We start from the raw sequence: 16,305 nt of genomic DNA on the forward strand, positions 1-16,305 counted from the left end.
TCTGTCCTCCCCATGTACCCTGCTCAGCAATTTCGAATTTCTTTCTTTCTTTCCTTTCTGTTTGTTTTTGAGACAGGGTTTCTCTCTGTATCCCTGGCTGTCCTGGAACTCACTCTGTAGACCAGGCTGGCCTAGCACTCTGAGCTCCACCTGCCTCTGCCTCCCAAGTACTGGGATTGAAGTGGTGCACCACCACTACCTAATGTGCCCTACTCCTATAAATAAACAAACAAAAAAATAAATGTAATTTTAAAAAATAAGTTTGATCCCTGGGTCAATGTTTGAGTGTTTGAGGCTAGCCTGGGCTACAAATGGAGAACTTATCTAATAAAGGAAAAAGGTTGGGCATGGTGGAATGGTGTATATCTTTAATCCCAGCACTCACTCAGAGGCAGAGACAGAAGAATTTCTGTGAGTTCATGGCCAGTCTGGTCTACAAAGTTCCAAGCCAGCCAAGGCTCCACAGTGAGAGAGACCACCCCCCCACCCCCCACCCCTGTCTTAAAACAATAACAAAGTAACCGCGACTCCTTCACACAGAGATGGGAAAAGGAGAAAAACATTTCACATGGCAACAAGGTTTTTCTGTTTTCTCTTTTATTATAAAGTTTGTCAGAGGGGCAGTGAGTGTGTGGAGGCCAGAGGACGACTTCAGGAGCGGGTTCACTCCCTCTACCATGGGGATTGCAAAGACTGGACTCAGGCAGTCAGACTTGGTGGTGCACGTTTACCCACGGAGCCTTCTTGCTTCTCCCGGATACTAAGGTTTTAAAAGACCGAATACCTCCAAACTGTGACAAATTAAATAACCCAAAGAGCATCCAAGATCCAGGCCCATCAGAACCAGCTCCAGGCCGGGTATGTGATGCTCATGACATCTGGGGTCACAGGCTACATAGTGAGTCCAGGCCTGCCTTGTCTGAAAACACCCAACAGGGTAGGAGTATAGCTTTGTTGGCAGAGCACTTGCTTAGCAAGCAGGAAGCCCTGGGTTCTATCCCAGTACCAAAAAAAAAAAAAAAAAACAACAACTGAGCGTGGGGGTGCACACTGGCAACCCCAGCATTCAGGAGGTAGAGGCAGATCAGAAGTTCAAAGTCATCCTTGGCTATAAAGGGAGTTTGAGGCCAGTCTAGGCCAGAGACCCTGCTCAAAAAGAAGAGAAACCAAACAACCATGATAAAGCCAGGACTGCCAGCTGCGCACCAGGAACCCAGGCACTCTGGAAGTGGTGGCAGAAGGATCAAGAATTCAAGGTCTTCCTTGGCTACAGAATCCACTTGAAGGCAGCCTAGGATACACAAGACCTTGTCTCAAAGAAAAAAAAAAAACAATGACTCTAATGAGCTGTGGAGAGACCTCAGTGTTCGCTCCCTTAATGGTTATGGTGGAGCCGTGTTTCCAGCCAGGCCGGTGCCAGCTCTTGTGCCCATGCTCCCCAGGGACGCGCTCACACGGGCCTTCCTTGGAAGGAAAGTGCAGCCTGCAGCAGCTCCCGCCCCAGTTCTTGCTGTTTTCCCCCGGGCAGGAACTCGCTGGCCAGCTCTCTGAAGGTGGCACAGACACGGCGAGCCTTGATGTGTCTGCGGTGGATGGCATGTGCCCACTGGTGCCGTGCAGCCCCCGTGAGCACCAGCAGAGAGCGGCAGGGCACAGAGATGGCTACCTCCACCTCCTGGCAGGGGACAGACCTGCTAGGGGCCCCGACGCTGCCCTCAGGAGCATCAGGTCCCATGGAGGGGGCCGAGCAGAGCAGCAGGCTGCCAGGGGCTTCACAGGACATGGACACCACGGTGGCTGACAGGAGGTTGAGGCTCACCAGCCGCTCGCCCCACAGCCAGGCATCATCCAGGTGGGGGTCGATGGCCGAGCCCCGCTCTGGGCTGTAGTCCAGATTACACTGTTCTACGGGCTGGAAGTCCTCCAGTCCCCGGTAGAGGCCCATTCTCTGGACCACCTTCTGGCTGAAGCTGGGGAGACCCTGGAAGCCAGCCATCTTCAGCTTCTGCTTCCGAAAATTGACCTTCGGGCCGTAGTCCTGGAGTAGAGACAGGAAGGAGCAGAGGAGGGGCTCATCTTAGGAAATGCCAACCACAAGCTGGGCATGGCTGGTGCATGCATGCAATCTAAGCACCTAGGAAGCTCAGGCAGGAGGACTGTCTGGAGTTCAAGGCCAGATGGGCTATAGCGTGAGACCCCTTTTTTTTTTTTAAATAGGGTTTTTTATATTTATTTATTTATTATGTATACAATATTCTGTTTGTGTGTATGCCTGCAGACCAGAAGAGGACACCAGACCCCTTTACAGATAGATGGTTGTGAGCCACCATGTGGTTGCTGGGAATTGAACTCAGGACCTTTGGAAGAGCAGGCAATGCTCTTAACCTCTGAGCCATCTCTCCAGACCGAGACCCTGTCTTGAAGGAGAAGCAATGCCAGTGTAGTAGTGCCTACCACCAGTACAGTGTGCCCTTGTGGAGTGGAGGCAGGAGGACCAGAAGCTCATCCACATGGCAAGTGGGTTCTATGAGACCGTGTGGCTGGGGGCTTCATGGAGGGAGAAGGGACAGGTACAACACAAGGTGGGGTGGGTAAGAGAACAAGGTCCCCATGTAAGCCATACAGTTCGACCTGAGGGTCAGGGGCAGAGTGGGTGGCTGGGGTGGTCCCAGCTCAGGGAGAAACTTGAAGGGAACTCTTATTGGCTGATGTCCCCAGAGCTCTAACCAAACACTCCGTGCCAGAACAAAGGGTGGCCGGGCGATGGTGGCGCACGCCTTTAATCCCAGCACTCGGGAGGCAGAGGCAGGCGGATCTCTGTGAGTTCGAGACCAGCCTGGTCTACAAGAGCTAGTTCCAGGACAGGCTCCAAAGCCACAGAGAAACCCTGTTTCGAAAAACAAAAAAAAAAAAACAAAAAAAACAACAACAACAAAAAAAAACAGAACAAAGGGTGAAGGGGCACCTTTGAAACCGCTACAGGAGCTGACTGAATTGTGGGAGTTGAGTGAGGGGGAGCTAATGAGGAAGAGGAGAAACAGGAGGAAGGGTACCACTATCCCTAAGGGCCTATCAGGAGTCCAGACATAGAATGAGTGAGGGATAAGGGACAGGCTGGGATGGATGGAGCCTGGCAGGCTCCAGGAGCCGGGCAGGGTCATAATTACCATCATCGCTCCCAACCAATGACACAGCAGCATAGACTGCCGGCGGCCGTGGCCCTGCTTGATGAGGAAGCCCACGTCCCGTGACTGGCCACCCACTCCCTCCAGGAGATAACCAGGGATCCCAGCAAAGGGACTGCCCCTTGGTCCAGCTAGGGCCACCATACCTGTTTCCTCCGCCCAGACTGAGAGAGCTTCCAGGGGTCAGTGTCCATCAGCCGCACCATCTCAGTCTCTTCCTCTGGGGTCACAAAGTCCTCTAGCAGAGTCACTCCCGGGAACGGGAAGGCCCAACCTTCAAAGTCAGAGTCCTGGGGCCCCACGGCCCAGCCTGTGTCCGGGCAGTAAAGGAAATGGTATTTTTTCTGTAAACAGAGATAGGAGGGAGTGATGATGGCTCAGACGGCCAACTGCTGACCTTGCAAGCACCAGGACCTGAGTTCGGTCCCCCAAAACCAACAATCCCAGAGCAGGGGAGGCAGAGATGAGAAGATCAAGCTGGCCTGGCCTACTTGGAAGTTCTACGCCACTGAGAGACCCTGTCTCAAAAAACAAGTTGGGTGTCTGAGGTTGTTCTTGCCTCCATGTGTACACATGTACCCGCACACACACACACACACACACACACTCACACACACACATCCCAAACAGAAGCACCCCAGAACCCCCAAAGACCCATGATACCCACATGTGCCTTAGGTCCCCAGGATCTTCTGGCCGCTGGGGTTCCAATGCTCTTCTTGGGACTGAGGCCATGTGGAGAGGTGTCTGGAGTCCCGGGACGACACAGACAGGCTGCAGCCCCAGGCCTGCAGCCCTCTAGAGCAGGAGGATTCTCATCCCTGAATTAATGGATGTGGGCACTCTTCCTTTGGCATTGTGGGTACCTCCTGCCCTCAGGGTCAAGAGGACAAAAGGACACAGGCTGTATCGGGAGTCTGAGAAGTCGGCCAACCCTGAGGCTGTGGTCTTGGTGGCCAGGGACTGGACAAGGCTTGTTGGAAGCCAGGGATTCTCATCTTCCTCAGCCCAGCTCCTGCCTCCTGAGAGGAGCAGTAGCTGAAATTCGTGCAAAAAGGTCAGCATAGGGACCGGAGGGATGGAGGGATGGGTTAGTAGTTAAAAGCACTGGCTGCTCTTCCAGAGAACTGGGGTTCAATTCCCAGCACCCATATGGCAGCTCACAACTGTCTAACTTCAGTTCCTGGGAACCCGAAACTCTCACACAGACATGCATGCTGGCAAAATGCCAGTGCTTATAAAATAAAATTAAATTATTCTTTTTTGTTTGTTTGTTTGTTTTTGAGACAGGGTTTCTCTGTATTGCTTTGGAGCCAGTCCTGGAACTAGTTCTTGTAAACCAGGCTGGCCTCAAACTCACAGAGATTCTCCTGCCTCTGCCTTCCAAGTGTTGGGATGAAAAGTGTGTGCCACCACCACCCAGCAAACAAATTATTATTAAAAAGAGGCGGGTAGCTGAGATCAGAGGCTGTAGCTCAGTTGGCAGAGTGCCTGCCTAGCATGCACGAAGCCCTGGGCTCCATCCCCAGCGCTGCACAATACATTTGTCATTCTCATGTACAGAGCAGGGTGATCAGGACCTCATGGCCGTCTATCACTAGATAGTAAACGTGGGCTCCACGAGACCCAGCCCCCAGGACCTTGTAGGACAAACATATTCAGTGTCTTAACCATCTCCCTGTCCAGTTCAGGGAGTAAGTAAATGGGCACTGGTATAGAACCGCCATGATCATCCACTTCTAGAACTCTCATTTTTTTGCAAAACTGAAACCAGATACCATTAAACACTAATTCTCCGTTCTCTTCTCCCCCAGAACCTGACACCCACCATTCTAACTACTTTAGATACTTCATATAAGAGAGATTGCACACACAATATCTCTCCTGCTGGAATGGCAGTGTGTGTGTGTGTGTGTGTGTGTGTGTGTGTGTGTAGACAGAACCCAGGGCCTAGCACGTTAGGCAAGCACGCTACCACTGAGTTACATCTTACATCCCACCCTCACTAGGACATTCTTCAAGTTCTTTTTTTTTTCCAAATTATGTTTTTATGTGTGTATTTGTGTGTGGCAATGTACATGTGACCGCAGGTGCCCTTAGAGGCCAGAAGAGGGAGCCAGATCCATTTGGACCTAGAGTTATGAAGGCAGTTGTCAGCCACCTGGTCTGGGTGCTAGGAACCAAAAGTAGGTCCTCTGCAAGACCAGGATGTGTTTTTAACTGCTGAGCTAGCTTCCCTGCCCCCTCACTGGGGGATCTAGGCAGGTGCTCTACCACTGAGCCACACCCCAGCCCCTCACTGGGGGATCTAGGCAGGTGCTCTACCACTGAGCCACACCCCAGCCCCCTCACTGGGGGATCTAGGCAGGTGCTCTACCACTGAGCCACACCCCAGCCCCTCACTGGGGGATTCTAGGCAGGTGCTCTACCATTGAGCCACACCCCAGCCCCTCACTGGGGAGATTCAAGGCAGGGGCTCCCCCACTGAGCCACACGCTAGCCAGTGATTAGCTTCTTTCATTTGGCATCACGTCCACACATAACTATGTTGGAATTGCCTTCCTTTCCAAGGTTATATAACAACCTATTGTGTAGATATCACAGATATTTTTTAATAATTCATCAGTTTATTGTGTCTGTCTTTCCTTTGTTCTTTTGAGACACAGTCTTATGTAGTTTAGTCTGGTTTTAAACTTGCTATGAAGCGGCAGCTGTCTTTACTCCCACCCAAGCTTCCTGCTTTCAGCTGCCAGGTCAGAACTCAGAAGATCCCAGCACCACCACTGGTAATGAACACTTGGGTAGTGGCCACCCTTTGGTTGCTGTGGCTGCTGCTCGGAGCTCTGGCTACAGACTACTTGTGAGGCAGTCCACGCAGGTTTTTTCACATGTTGGACATTTTAGCACCAAGAGAGACACTTCCCACTGGCTTTCCAGTTTCCTCACCCAAAGATCCTTTGAAAGCTTGACTTTTTAAAGGAGCGTTCTTTAAAACCCCTTCAGAATTTCCCCACCCCAGGTATTAAGTCCAAGTCTGTTGCCGCTCCCTACTTAAAAGTCACAGAGGTGATGTCTCATCGCCGCTTCCCTACTTCCAAGACCCCTCCTCAAACTGCTGCGTGGCCGAGGTTGGCTACAAACTTCTGGGTCTCCTACCACCGCTTTTCAAACGCAGGAATCTCGGCGTGCAGCAGCTCTCCCCGCTCATTCATTCATTTTCAGATGATGGCACTTAGGGAGCGCCCATCTCTTGATTGTTGTGAATAACAAAGCTATGAGCGTTCCCAGCGACTCCCCTACCGCGAGGCTTTGATCCCCGCCCGTTTCACAGGCAAGCTTGGGTCTCAGTTTCCCATAAAGAGGAAAACTCTTTTCTGGGTTTGACTCTTTTCCCAGTCCGTACCTGAGGGGAGATCTGCCAAGGCGGGGGCCCGTGGCGCTGTCTCTCGCAAATAAGACAGGTCCGGATGCCCTTGCAGCCGCAAGCCTGCAATTGAGTCGCTTCAACCACTGCAGCCGCGGCCGTTGTAGCCGCCATATCGCCTTCCAAGTAACCAGAGCGCAAGCGCGAGGCGCAGGGGCCGCTGGGAGTTGTAGTCCTTGCACGTGGAGACAGGAGGCAGGGAGCGTTCTGCTTCCTTCCGGTCGCCATGGAGTCTTAAGGGGTTGCTGCGCGCCATCTCCTGGGCTCTGTGGCTGCGTTCGTTAGTAACCGGCCTTCGTGGAGGCGCGGGTTCGGTTGAGCCCTCGGATATCTATGGCTCTCCTTACGCAGCGGCTGCTCTTTCAACGCGGGCGACCCAAGACCAACAGTCTGGGGAAGATCCGGAGTCTGGAGTAAGATCTATAGCGGTGTTGAAGCGGATGGGGCGAGGGGTCCTGCGGGATTCTTTTCCCCCCATGGGTCGCCTGATGGGCGGGGTGCAAGGCTCAGATCCCTTCCCGTCCCTGCCTGTTCACGTTATTCTGTTAGTGGGCGGTTTCGGGTCCCCGTCAAGCCTGTGTCTCGCGACCAACAGTGATGCGGGAGCGATTGGTAACCTTAGCCCAGGGTCAGGCGAACCTGCAGCGAGCTCACTTAGCCCTGCGGAGGGTGGAAAGACAGCACTCTCTGGGATATTGAGGAAGTGAGTACCACAGAAGGAGCATGCAGGAACGAGAAAAAAAAAAACCAAAACATTCAAGTGGGAACTTGGAGGCCTTAGGTTCTAATTACGAGATCTAGCACTCAGGACCCCCGCACAAGGCGAACGTCGTGCGTTGAAGTTAACCTGGGCAACGGGTTGAGACCCTGTCTCAAAAAGAAAACTTTTTGTTTTTCCAGGCAGGGTCTTTCTGTGTAACAGTCCTTGTTGTCCTGAAACTCTCTTTGTGGACCAGGCTGGCCTCGAACTCACAACCATCCGCCTGCCTTCCAAGTGCTGGAGGGAAGTCGGGCCAGAGAAATGGCCCCTCGGGTAAAGATGCCTTTCACCAAGCCTGAGGTCAATCCCTAAACCAGGCCTCCATACCCACGCCTTGGACTGCGTCCATTCATACAGACACACATACCACACGCACCTGCACACCATAATAAATAAAAATGTAATCTGAAAAGTGGGGGAGATGGGGGCTGGAGAGATGGCTCAGCAGTTTAAGAGAACTAGCCGCTCTTCCAGAGGTCTTGGGTTCGATTCCCAGCACCCACATGACAGCTCACAATTGTCTGTAACTCCAGGTCCAGGGGATCCAACATCCTCACACAGAATATGTACAGGCAAAACACAAGTATGCATTAAATAAATCTTTTTTTTTTTTTTGGTTTTTGAGACAGGGTTTCTCTGTGGTTTTGGAGCCTGTCCTGGAACTAGCTCTTGTAGACCAGGCTAAATAAATCTTTTTTAAAAAGTGGGAGAGGCTACAGCTCCGTTGGTAGAGCGTTTGTCAGACTAAAAGAAAGCTGGAGTCTCCATAGGCTTCCCTTCCCACCTGAATTGCTCCGGGTGAGATAAAGGCAGGAGAGTATGTTCAAGGCTTTCCTGGACTACACAGTGAGTTGTGGATTGGATCTCTCTGAGTTTTGAGGCCAGCCTAATATATGTAGTGAATTCCAGGCTAGTCAAGTCTAAAAAAAATAAGCCTAGGCTTATTCTTATCCGTAAGAGATTGCTTGGTGCAAATCCCTTTAGGGCAGATGAGGGTAACTGGTGAAAGGGTCTGCCCAGCCTCCTGAGCTTTTCATCTCTGCCCTCCCCCCAGTCTCTCGGGACTGAAGCTGCGGTCAGAGCACTTGGACCCCAGTCTCCTGGGGCGTCTGAAGCAGTTGAAGGAGCTTGACCTCTCTGACAACCTGCTGGAGACATTGCCTGCCCACCTGGGCCTGTCTCAACTGCTCATCCTTCGCTGCGCCAACAACCAGCTGGGAGATGTGACTGCCTTGAGCCAGTTTCCGAACCTCGAGGAACTCAACCTGGAAGGCAACCCCTTCCTGACGGTGAGCGGGGGTCTGACCAGCTCAGTGCTAAGGACCAGGACTCTGGGGCAGACTCGGGCGACGCAGGGTCTCATGTAGCCCGCTGGCTTCAAATTGTCTACGTTGACAAAGATGGCCTTGAGCTTCTGATCCTCCTGCCTCTGAGCTCCAGAGGTGGCCATGCTCTACCAGGCCTGGTTTATGCAGTACTGGGGATCAAGCTCAGGACTTTGAGCACGCTACGATAGCAATCCCTCAACTGGGCTGGGTACCCACCCTGTTTGGGGTTTTGTTGTTTTGCTAGTTTGAGACAAAGTTTTGCTTTATAACCCAGGCCAGCTTCCACTTCACTATGTATCCCAGACTAGCGTCCAACCATGGAGCATCCCTAGAACAGTCTCCCTGAATACTGGGATTCCAGGCCCGCACCGCTACTCCTGCCTTTCCACTATTCCTCCACCCTTAGGTCAATGACAACCTGAAAGTCTCCTTTCTCCTGCCCAAGCTGCGTAAGGTCAATGGCAAGGACACAGCCTCCACCTGCTCACAGGTGGAGAACCTCGATCGGGAGCTGACCAACCGGGTAAGGGTGATGGAAAGCTGATGGAGATGGGGCCTTGGCCACATCAGCAGGATATTGGGGGGGACAGAAGTGGATTTTTAGGGTGTGTGTAACAGAGATCTTACCCTGACAGCCGCAAGTCTGGTGTGTTGAGTGGTTCTGTTGCTTCCCGCATTTGGAGGCCCTGTCTCCGAGGCGTATAGCCAGGAGGCTAGAACTCTGCGGTCAGCTTGTTTTTTTGAGACAAGGTCTTAACATATGACCAGATGACCTAGGACTCTGACACCCCAGCCTCCCAAGTGTTGGAATTACCAGTCTGCCCAGGTGAACCAGGTTGGTTTCAACTCATGTGACTTAGGTATTATTAGTAGAGAATAAGAGGCTATGCTTTCAGAAGTTTCCAGAAACTGGTATGGTCAACACACCTTGTGCCCAGAAAGAGATAGGGTGGCGGTGCTGTGTGTGGCCAGGAGACCCAGGCTGGACTGGCCCTGGATCGGGTCCCTCTTCTGCCAGGTCACAGCTCACTGGGAGAAGTTCATGGCCACTGTGAGCCCTGAAGAGGAAGCTGCTGACAAACTCCAGGCTGACTTCGTGAGGTCTGCAGTCAGGGATGTGCACTATGGTCCCGAGTCTCTCAGCGAGTTCACGCAATGGCGGGTGTGTCACTGGGGGACACTGTGCTGGGGGTTGGCTTCCCTGGTTCTTGGTTGTCCTGGGGACGTCCTGACTCTGATGGATTGGGGGACAGTGGGGAGTGAGATGGCTCAGGGGATGGGACCAGATACTGAGGAGAGGCTAGGGGCACCAAAGACTGCTCAGCCTGCTGAAGGCCTGACCCCACCCAGGTGCAGATGATTGCTGAGAAACTAGTGACCTCAGGTGGGACCCAGGTACAGGAAGCCAACATAGCAAAGGATATACCAAAGGAGCCTCCACAGGCTGCAGCTGCCTCCAAGCTCAGGGTGAGTATGTTTCCACACGGCTGTGAGGGCCACTGGGCCTTCCTGAGCTGGAACGGAGGGGGGCCTCTGCGTGAGCTCAGGGGAGCTGGACGCAGAGGGTCTCTGCGTGAGCTCAGGTGATGCCCGAGTGTGTTAGCTAGCCCTTGCTGCGGCTCACGGGAAGGAAAGGTTCATTTTGGCTCATTGTTTCAGTCCATAGCTGCTTGGCTCCAAGGCTGTCGATAGTGTGAGCTTCCAGAGTAAGAATCTGTGTGAACCTCGTGGTAGCCAGTGTCCCTGTGTCCCCTCAAAGGGACGCCTCCCAGTGCTAAGTCCTTTCCCCTGCACTGTATTGAGTGGGGCTGCAGGCTGGTGACGCAGCTTTTCAGCCTTTGATCCTTGGAGAACATTTTAAGTGTCCAGCCCTAAACACAGGCCAAGCTCCCCCTGACAGTGGCTCGGTTCTTTCCACTTCATTCTTTTGAAGGGTGTAGTTGAGCCTGTAGCCAAGGGAGGAAACCCCTGGGACATGGATACAAGTCCCCCACATTCCACAGGCCAGAACAGTGGCCTCAAAACGGCCAGATAAAGTCCCGCTTGACCTCCCTTCCACCAAGCGAGTGTGTTTCTCCTCAGCAACCCAGATGGAGGGTACACCTGTGGAGTCTGATGGAAGCCAGGTAAGCTCTCCAGTCAGCAGAGGGAGGGTGCTGGAGGGAGCAGGCCGAGTGGCAACTGTAACCGCTTGTATCCCCACAGGCTGCCCTACGCCTGGAACCCCTGCACTTCCTGCAGTGCCATAGCAAAAACAACAGCCCGAAGGATCTGGAGACTCAGCTGTGGGCCTGTGCCTTTGAGCCTGCCCGGGAGGAGGGTGCGTGCTGGGGCTGATGGGCAGTGGGAAGCTTGGGCCACACAGTGATGCTCAATGGGAGTCAGATTAAAAGATACCTGGGAAATTCAGTGAGATTGGCTTTAGGGTAGAAAGAAAGGGCTGGAAGTGGGTGGTGGCACACACCTTTAATCCCAGCAGCCTGGAGGCAGAAGCAGGATGATCTCTGTGAGTTCGAGGCCAGCCTGGTCTACAGAATGAGTTCCAGGACAGCCAGAGCTACACACAGAGAAACCCTGTTGCAAAATAAGAAAAAGGCAGGTCTGGAGAGACACTGGCTGAGAGTGCCTGCTGCTCTTGTAGAGGACTGAAGTTTGGTTCCTAGCACCCACCATGGGCGGCTCACAACTGCCAGTAACGCCAGCTTCAGGGAATTTGATGCCCTCTTCTGGCCTCTGTGGGCACCTGCACTCATGTGCACATACCCCCACATGACACAGGTACATAACCACTGTTTTTTTGTTTTTGTTTTTGTTGGTTTGTTTTTCGAGACAGGGTTTCTTTGTGGTTTTGGAGGAGCCTGTCCTGGAACTAGCTCTTGTAGACCAGGCTGGTCTCGAACTCACAGAGATCCACCTGCCTCTGCCTCCCGAGTGCTGGGATTAAAGGCGTGCGCCACCACCGCCAGGCTCATAACCACTGTTTTGTTTTGTTTTTTTAAAAGGTAAAAAGGCCATGGATGTAGTATAGTGGTACAACGCTTACCTATCATGTGTGAGGTTCTGGGTTCTATCCCCTTACCTCTAATAATAATAATAATAATAGTGAAATTGTCATGGAGGCCAGGAAAAGGGACTCTAGGGAAGAACTTTGCAGAAAAGATGTTTATGTGGCTGATACACAAAACAGGGCACTCGGGGGCCACGTCCCAGACTGTGGCCACATGTGGCGGAGAAGCTGTCTGCGTGATAGACTGCCAGACAGGCATCGTGCTCCATAAATACAAGGTGCCAGGCGAGGTGAGTTCCGGGCCCTCTTCTCAAAGACTGCTGGGTCCTGGGACAGGAGCCCTCACTCTGCTCCTCGTGACCCAGGGTCTCGGGCCCACTGTGAGTGCTCTGCCTCTGAACCCTTGCCCAGCTCCTCGCTGCCCACAGCCCTCTGGGAGCTTTTCTCTGTTGTTGAGACTCGCTGCCCCAGGTGAGCCCTCCAAGCAGGTTGCCCCTCATTCCGTGCTCACCTCCCTTTTTCTTCCCACCCTTGTCAGGAGTTCTTCTCAGTGGCCTGGACAGCCCTGACGGTGGTCACACAGGCAGGCCACAAGAAGCGCTGGAACATGCTGGCTGCTGCGGGCCTGCGAGGCATGGTCCGGCTGCTCCACGTGCGTGCAGGCTTTTGCTGCAGCGTTATCCGGGCCCATAAGAAGGCCATTGCCACCCTCTGCTTCAGCCCCACCCACGAGAGCCACCTCTTCAGTAAGACCCTCAACCCTGAGCTTCCTCAGCATCGTAGGCTTTCTGCCCTGGTGCCCTGTGTCTCTTTCTGGGAGTGACGGGGTTCACAGGATGCTGGGCACAGATGGCTTTGGTCAGATGTGAGTTAGTTTCTTGGCCAACCGGGATCTCTATTCCAGCACGCTATGTGGCCTTGAAGTTTTCTAGCAACCTAGGCTCCTGTTTCTCTGCCTGGGACCAGGGGAGATAACCCTGCCCCTGGGGTGTGGTGAGCCCAGCGAAGGTGGCAGATGTGCTGGCTACACAGACGGCTGTGATGCTGTGCACACTGAGTTCAGGCAGGACTGTGGGGTCGTGGCTCCTGAGTTCTCGTCCTAGCCACAGTCTGCTTGCTCTTCCTGCCTGTGATTAGTTGATTGAGGGACCCACCCCACAGACTCAGCCTGCAAGAGGGGCAGGAACTTCTCGGGGCTACCTTTTTCCTCCATCCCTCCTCAGCTGCCTCTTACGACAAACGGATCATCCTCTGGGACATTGGGGTGCCCGACCACGAATATAAGTTCCAGGCTAGGTGAGGCTGTAGACGGGCCTAGAGAGGGGCGGGCTGCCAAGGGTGACGGTTGCAGCCCACAGCTCATGGTTTTCCACACCCGCATTGGCAGCCAGCTCCTGGTGCTCAGCTGCAGCTCTACCCCCTTGCGCCTCTGCCCTGTCGCCTCCTGCCCGGATGACTTGCTGCTGGCTGGCTGCGAGGGAGGTTGCTGCTGCTGGGATGTTCGGCTCGATCAGCCCCAGAAGCAGAGGTGAGGATGCCGGGGATGTCTGGAAAGCTTGGCCCCCAAGCTGGGTGTCGTGGGTTCACAGGGACCCTGGGCACATCACAGTGCTGCTTGGGCAGCCTTGGAAGCTCTGTTCAGGGGCTGTTTTCTTAATTACCACATCACAGACAACTGCCTGAGCCCCAGTCCTGTCATTCAGCACTGTGACCCTCCCGCTAGCATGGTGTCCTCATCTGTGAAGAAGAGGCAGTGAGGTAGCCCAGGGATCGTGAAGGTAGAGATAGAATGTACGCAGGGAAGCAGCTCTGATGATGCTTTGTGGCTATCTGCCTATGTGGAAAGACCTGAGACCACTCAGCATAGGGTTCCTGTCCTAGGGGGACGTGGTGGTAAATGTGAGGGCTAGGGCTGGAGCAGAACACTGAGATGCACGGAGCTCCCAGCGCCACATAAACCAGGTGTGCTGGCCTGTGCCTGCTATCTCAGCTAATGAGAGGGTCAGAACATCAGAAGTTCAAGGTCATCCTCAGCTCCGTGAGAGTTGGAGGCTAGTCTGGGCTGCAGGAGCTCTTTTGTGGAAAACAAGGCCCTAGGAGTAACTTCAAAGGGGCGTGTCCTAAGGTGCAGCCTGCTGACTGACAGAACTGCTCTGCAGAGAGCCTGGAGCTGCCAGGGGGCAGCAGTGTGCAGCCAGCCAGGAGTGGGGAACGTTCATGGACCACCTTGGCTTGGCAGATGGAAATGTCATGGAGTGAGGCTCCCAGGCAGTGGGCACTGAGTTTTGTGGGCTGTGGTGTCAGGAGAATTTGGTTTGTTCTGTCTGTCACAGAAGCCCATGAGTAGAGATGGGGTTTGAATATTAAAACTGTCCTTAATCCAGAGAGAGAGCAATCTGGGAGGCCTTGGGGGAGCCTGCGTCCTGCCTCCCTCACCTGAGCAATCTCTAGTTAGTATAGTATCCATCTTCACGTGGTTCCAGGGACACTGTGTTCTCCAGGTCCATCTTCATTAGCATTCTTTTTTGAGACCAGAGTCAACAGCAGTGTGAGGTGCAAATTCCTTCCTGTAAATGTTTATTACACTTACTGACTTACTTGTGTAGCGGGACACACATGCCGCGGTGTGCACGTGGAGCACAGAGAACATGTAGGGCTGGTGCTTTCCTTCCACCATGTGGTTCCCAGGGACTGAGCTCTGATCGTTGGGCCTGGCAGCAAGCACCGCTCCCTGAGCTCTTAAGTACACTTGCCTATGCTTTGAGTGGCAGTCTCAGCATAAGGAACAGCCCCGAAAGGATTTTGGGGTGCTGACAGGACTCACTGGTCTCAGGGCTGCAGCAGAAGCATGCCGATGTGGCATCCCGCTGCTTGGTGGACATAGGTTTCCTGTTCATCTGTCATACTTGGGAGTTACCTTGACTACATCCGCAGTTCCAGATTCTGCCCTCCCCCATGCCTTGTGGTCTCACGCTCTGTCCTGGGATGTCCTAGCCGGAGTGTGCCCTCTGGGCAGATGCAAGAAGGCCCATGTCTTCCCAGATGGAACCACACCCAACTCTTTTGAGACAAGGTCTCAATATGTAGCCCTGGATGGCCTGGAACTCACTATACAGATCAGGTTTTGGGTTTTGCCATTGAGTGTGTATGTGGGCATGTGTGGAGGTTTAGAGGACTTTCTGGAGTTGGGTTTCTTCCACCTTGACCTGGGTTCTGGAGGTCAGATTTGGGGCACCAAACTTGCATAGCAATCTACTTCCTGAGCCAGTGAGCCCCTCCTTTCCGGAGCTGCTCTGTCCTTAGTTGGAATGGGAAGAGTGGCACTGGAAGCATCTGGCCTGCAGTCCTGGAAGACCAGCCCCTGTGAGCCTGTGCTTCCACCCCTGTGACTACTCACACCCCCAGTAGGTGGCTCCCCTGCAGGACAAAGCTAAAGGTCTCTGGGCCAAGGACCAGGCAGCCCCTTGGGTGAACACATGGCTGTGCATGGGTAAGGCTAATGTCTTCTGCAGGGTGTGTGAAGTGGAATTCATCTTCTCTGAGGACTCTGAGGGACAGAGAGTGGACGGGCTGGCTTTTGTGAATGAAGATGTTGTGGGTGAGTGAGCCCGGCTGGGACAGCTTGGGCTGGGACTTCACTCTCAGGGTGCTAAGGCACCCGTTGGAGAGCGGGAGGTTGTGGTGACAGCCGGCCTGAGCTCACATCTCCTCTCCCTGCAGCCTCCAAAGGGAGCGGACAGGGCACCATCTACCTATGGAGCTGGAGGCAGACATGGACAGGCCGGGGCAGCCAGTCTGTGTTGCCTGTGGTTCTCCTGGCCCGGCTGCAGTGGTCATCCACCAATTTGGCTTACTTTTCACTCAGCACCTGTCCTGGTGAGCCCGCCTACCCCACTGGTGGGCACCCCCTCTTCCCATCCCAATCTGGCCCCAACTTAGGCCCCCACTTGTCCTGGCAGACAAAAACCTCGTGCTGTGTGGGGATGAGGAAGGCAGTGTGTGGATCTATGATGTTGAAAACCTGCTAAAGCAGCGGCCTCCACCAGCAACAACTCTGCAGGCTCCGACCCAGGTACTGTTGGGCACCCTGCACACTCTTCCTGGTACCCTGGGCTGCTGTTGGGTAGGCAGGAGCCTAGTGCCTTCTTTTTTCCCCTCAGATCCTCAAGTGGCCTCAGCCAATGGCACTGGGCCAACCAGTGAGCAAGACCATGATAAACACAGTAGTGGCCAATGCAGCCTTTACCTACCTCACTGCTCTGACGGACTCCAACATCGTGTCCATCTGGAGGAGTTACTAGCTTGCCCAGAGCAGTGGACCAGGGACATGGCTTATTAGCTTGGGGCTAGTGGTAGAGGAATTTGTACCAATGAGTATTTTTATTAAATTCTCTATTGTGGACTAGAGGCCGGTGGAAGCTGAGTGGAAACACAGGCCTCTCTGGGGTTCCTGCCTGGATTAACTCAGGCATGCCCAGCAGCTGAGGCAGCAGAGATCCAAAACCTGCTTCGTCATTCTGCCTCCCCAGCAGCCCCAAGTTCTGCCTCAGCTTGTGGTTAGGATCTCTGTGTGACCGGCAGGTCACCTGGTCACCTGCCAC

The 16,305-nt window shown here is 53.7% G+C and overlaps 2 protein-coding genes across 2 annotated transcripts; one reads left to right on the top strand and one right to left on the bottom strand.

The window, feature by feature from the left end:
- Window positions 1-598: 598 nt before the first annotated feature.
- Alkbh4 (alkB homolog 4, lysine demethylase) lies at window positions 599-6,721 on the bottom strand. Its single transcript, XM_057763392.1, has 3 exons — window positions 6,589-6,721; window positions 3,332-3,495; window positions 599-2,038 (listed from the first exon to the last, which is right to left on the bottom strand). Exons 2-3 carry the CDS (start codon window positions 3,389-3,391, stop codon window positions 1,451-1,453), a joined length of 648 nt encoding a protein of 215 aa, XP_057619375.1. The 5' UTR covers window positions 3,392-3,495; window positions 6,589-6,721; the 3' UTR covers window positions 599-1,450.
- Window positions 6,722-6,840: 119 nt separating this feature from the next.
- On the top strand, window positions 6,841-16,111 carry Lrwd1 (leucine rich repeats and WD repeat domain containing 1). The gene is made up of 15 exons (XM_057764384.1): window positions 6,841-7,022; window positions 8,424-8,658; window positions 9,104-9,220; window positions 9,716-9,859; window positions 10,048-10,164; window positions 10,701-10,823; window positions 10,903-11,017; window positions 11,885-11,994; window positions 12,243-12,450; window positions 12,928-13,000; window positions 13,092-13,232; window positions 15,217-15,302; window positions 15,425-15,580; window positions 15,664-15,776; window positions 15,865-16,111. Exons 1-15 carry the CDS (start codon window positions 6,943-6,945, stop codon window positions 16,003-16,005), a joined length of 1,959 nt encoding a protein of 652 aa, XP_057620367.1. The 5' UTR covers window positions 6,841-6,942; the 3' UTR covers window positions 16,006-16,111.
- The last annotated feature ends 194 nt before the right edge of the window (window positions 16,112-16,305 follow it).

Source organism: Chionomys nivalis, chromosome 3, assembly GCF_950005125.1.
Source record: "Chionomys nivalis chromosome 3, mChiNiv1.1, whole genome shotgun sequence".
Lineage (NCBI taxonomy): Eukaryota > Metazoa > Chordata > Mammalia > Rodentia > Cricetidae > Chionomys > Chionomys nivalis.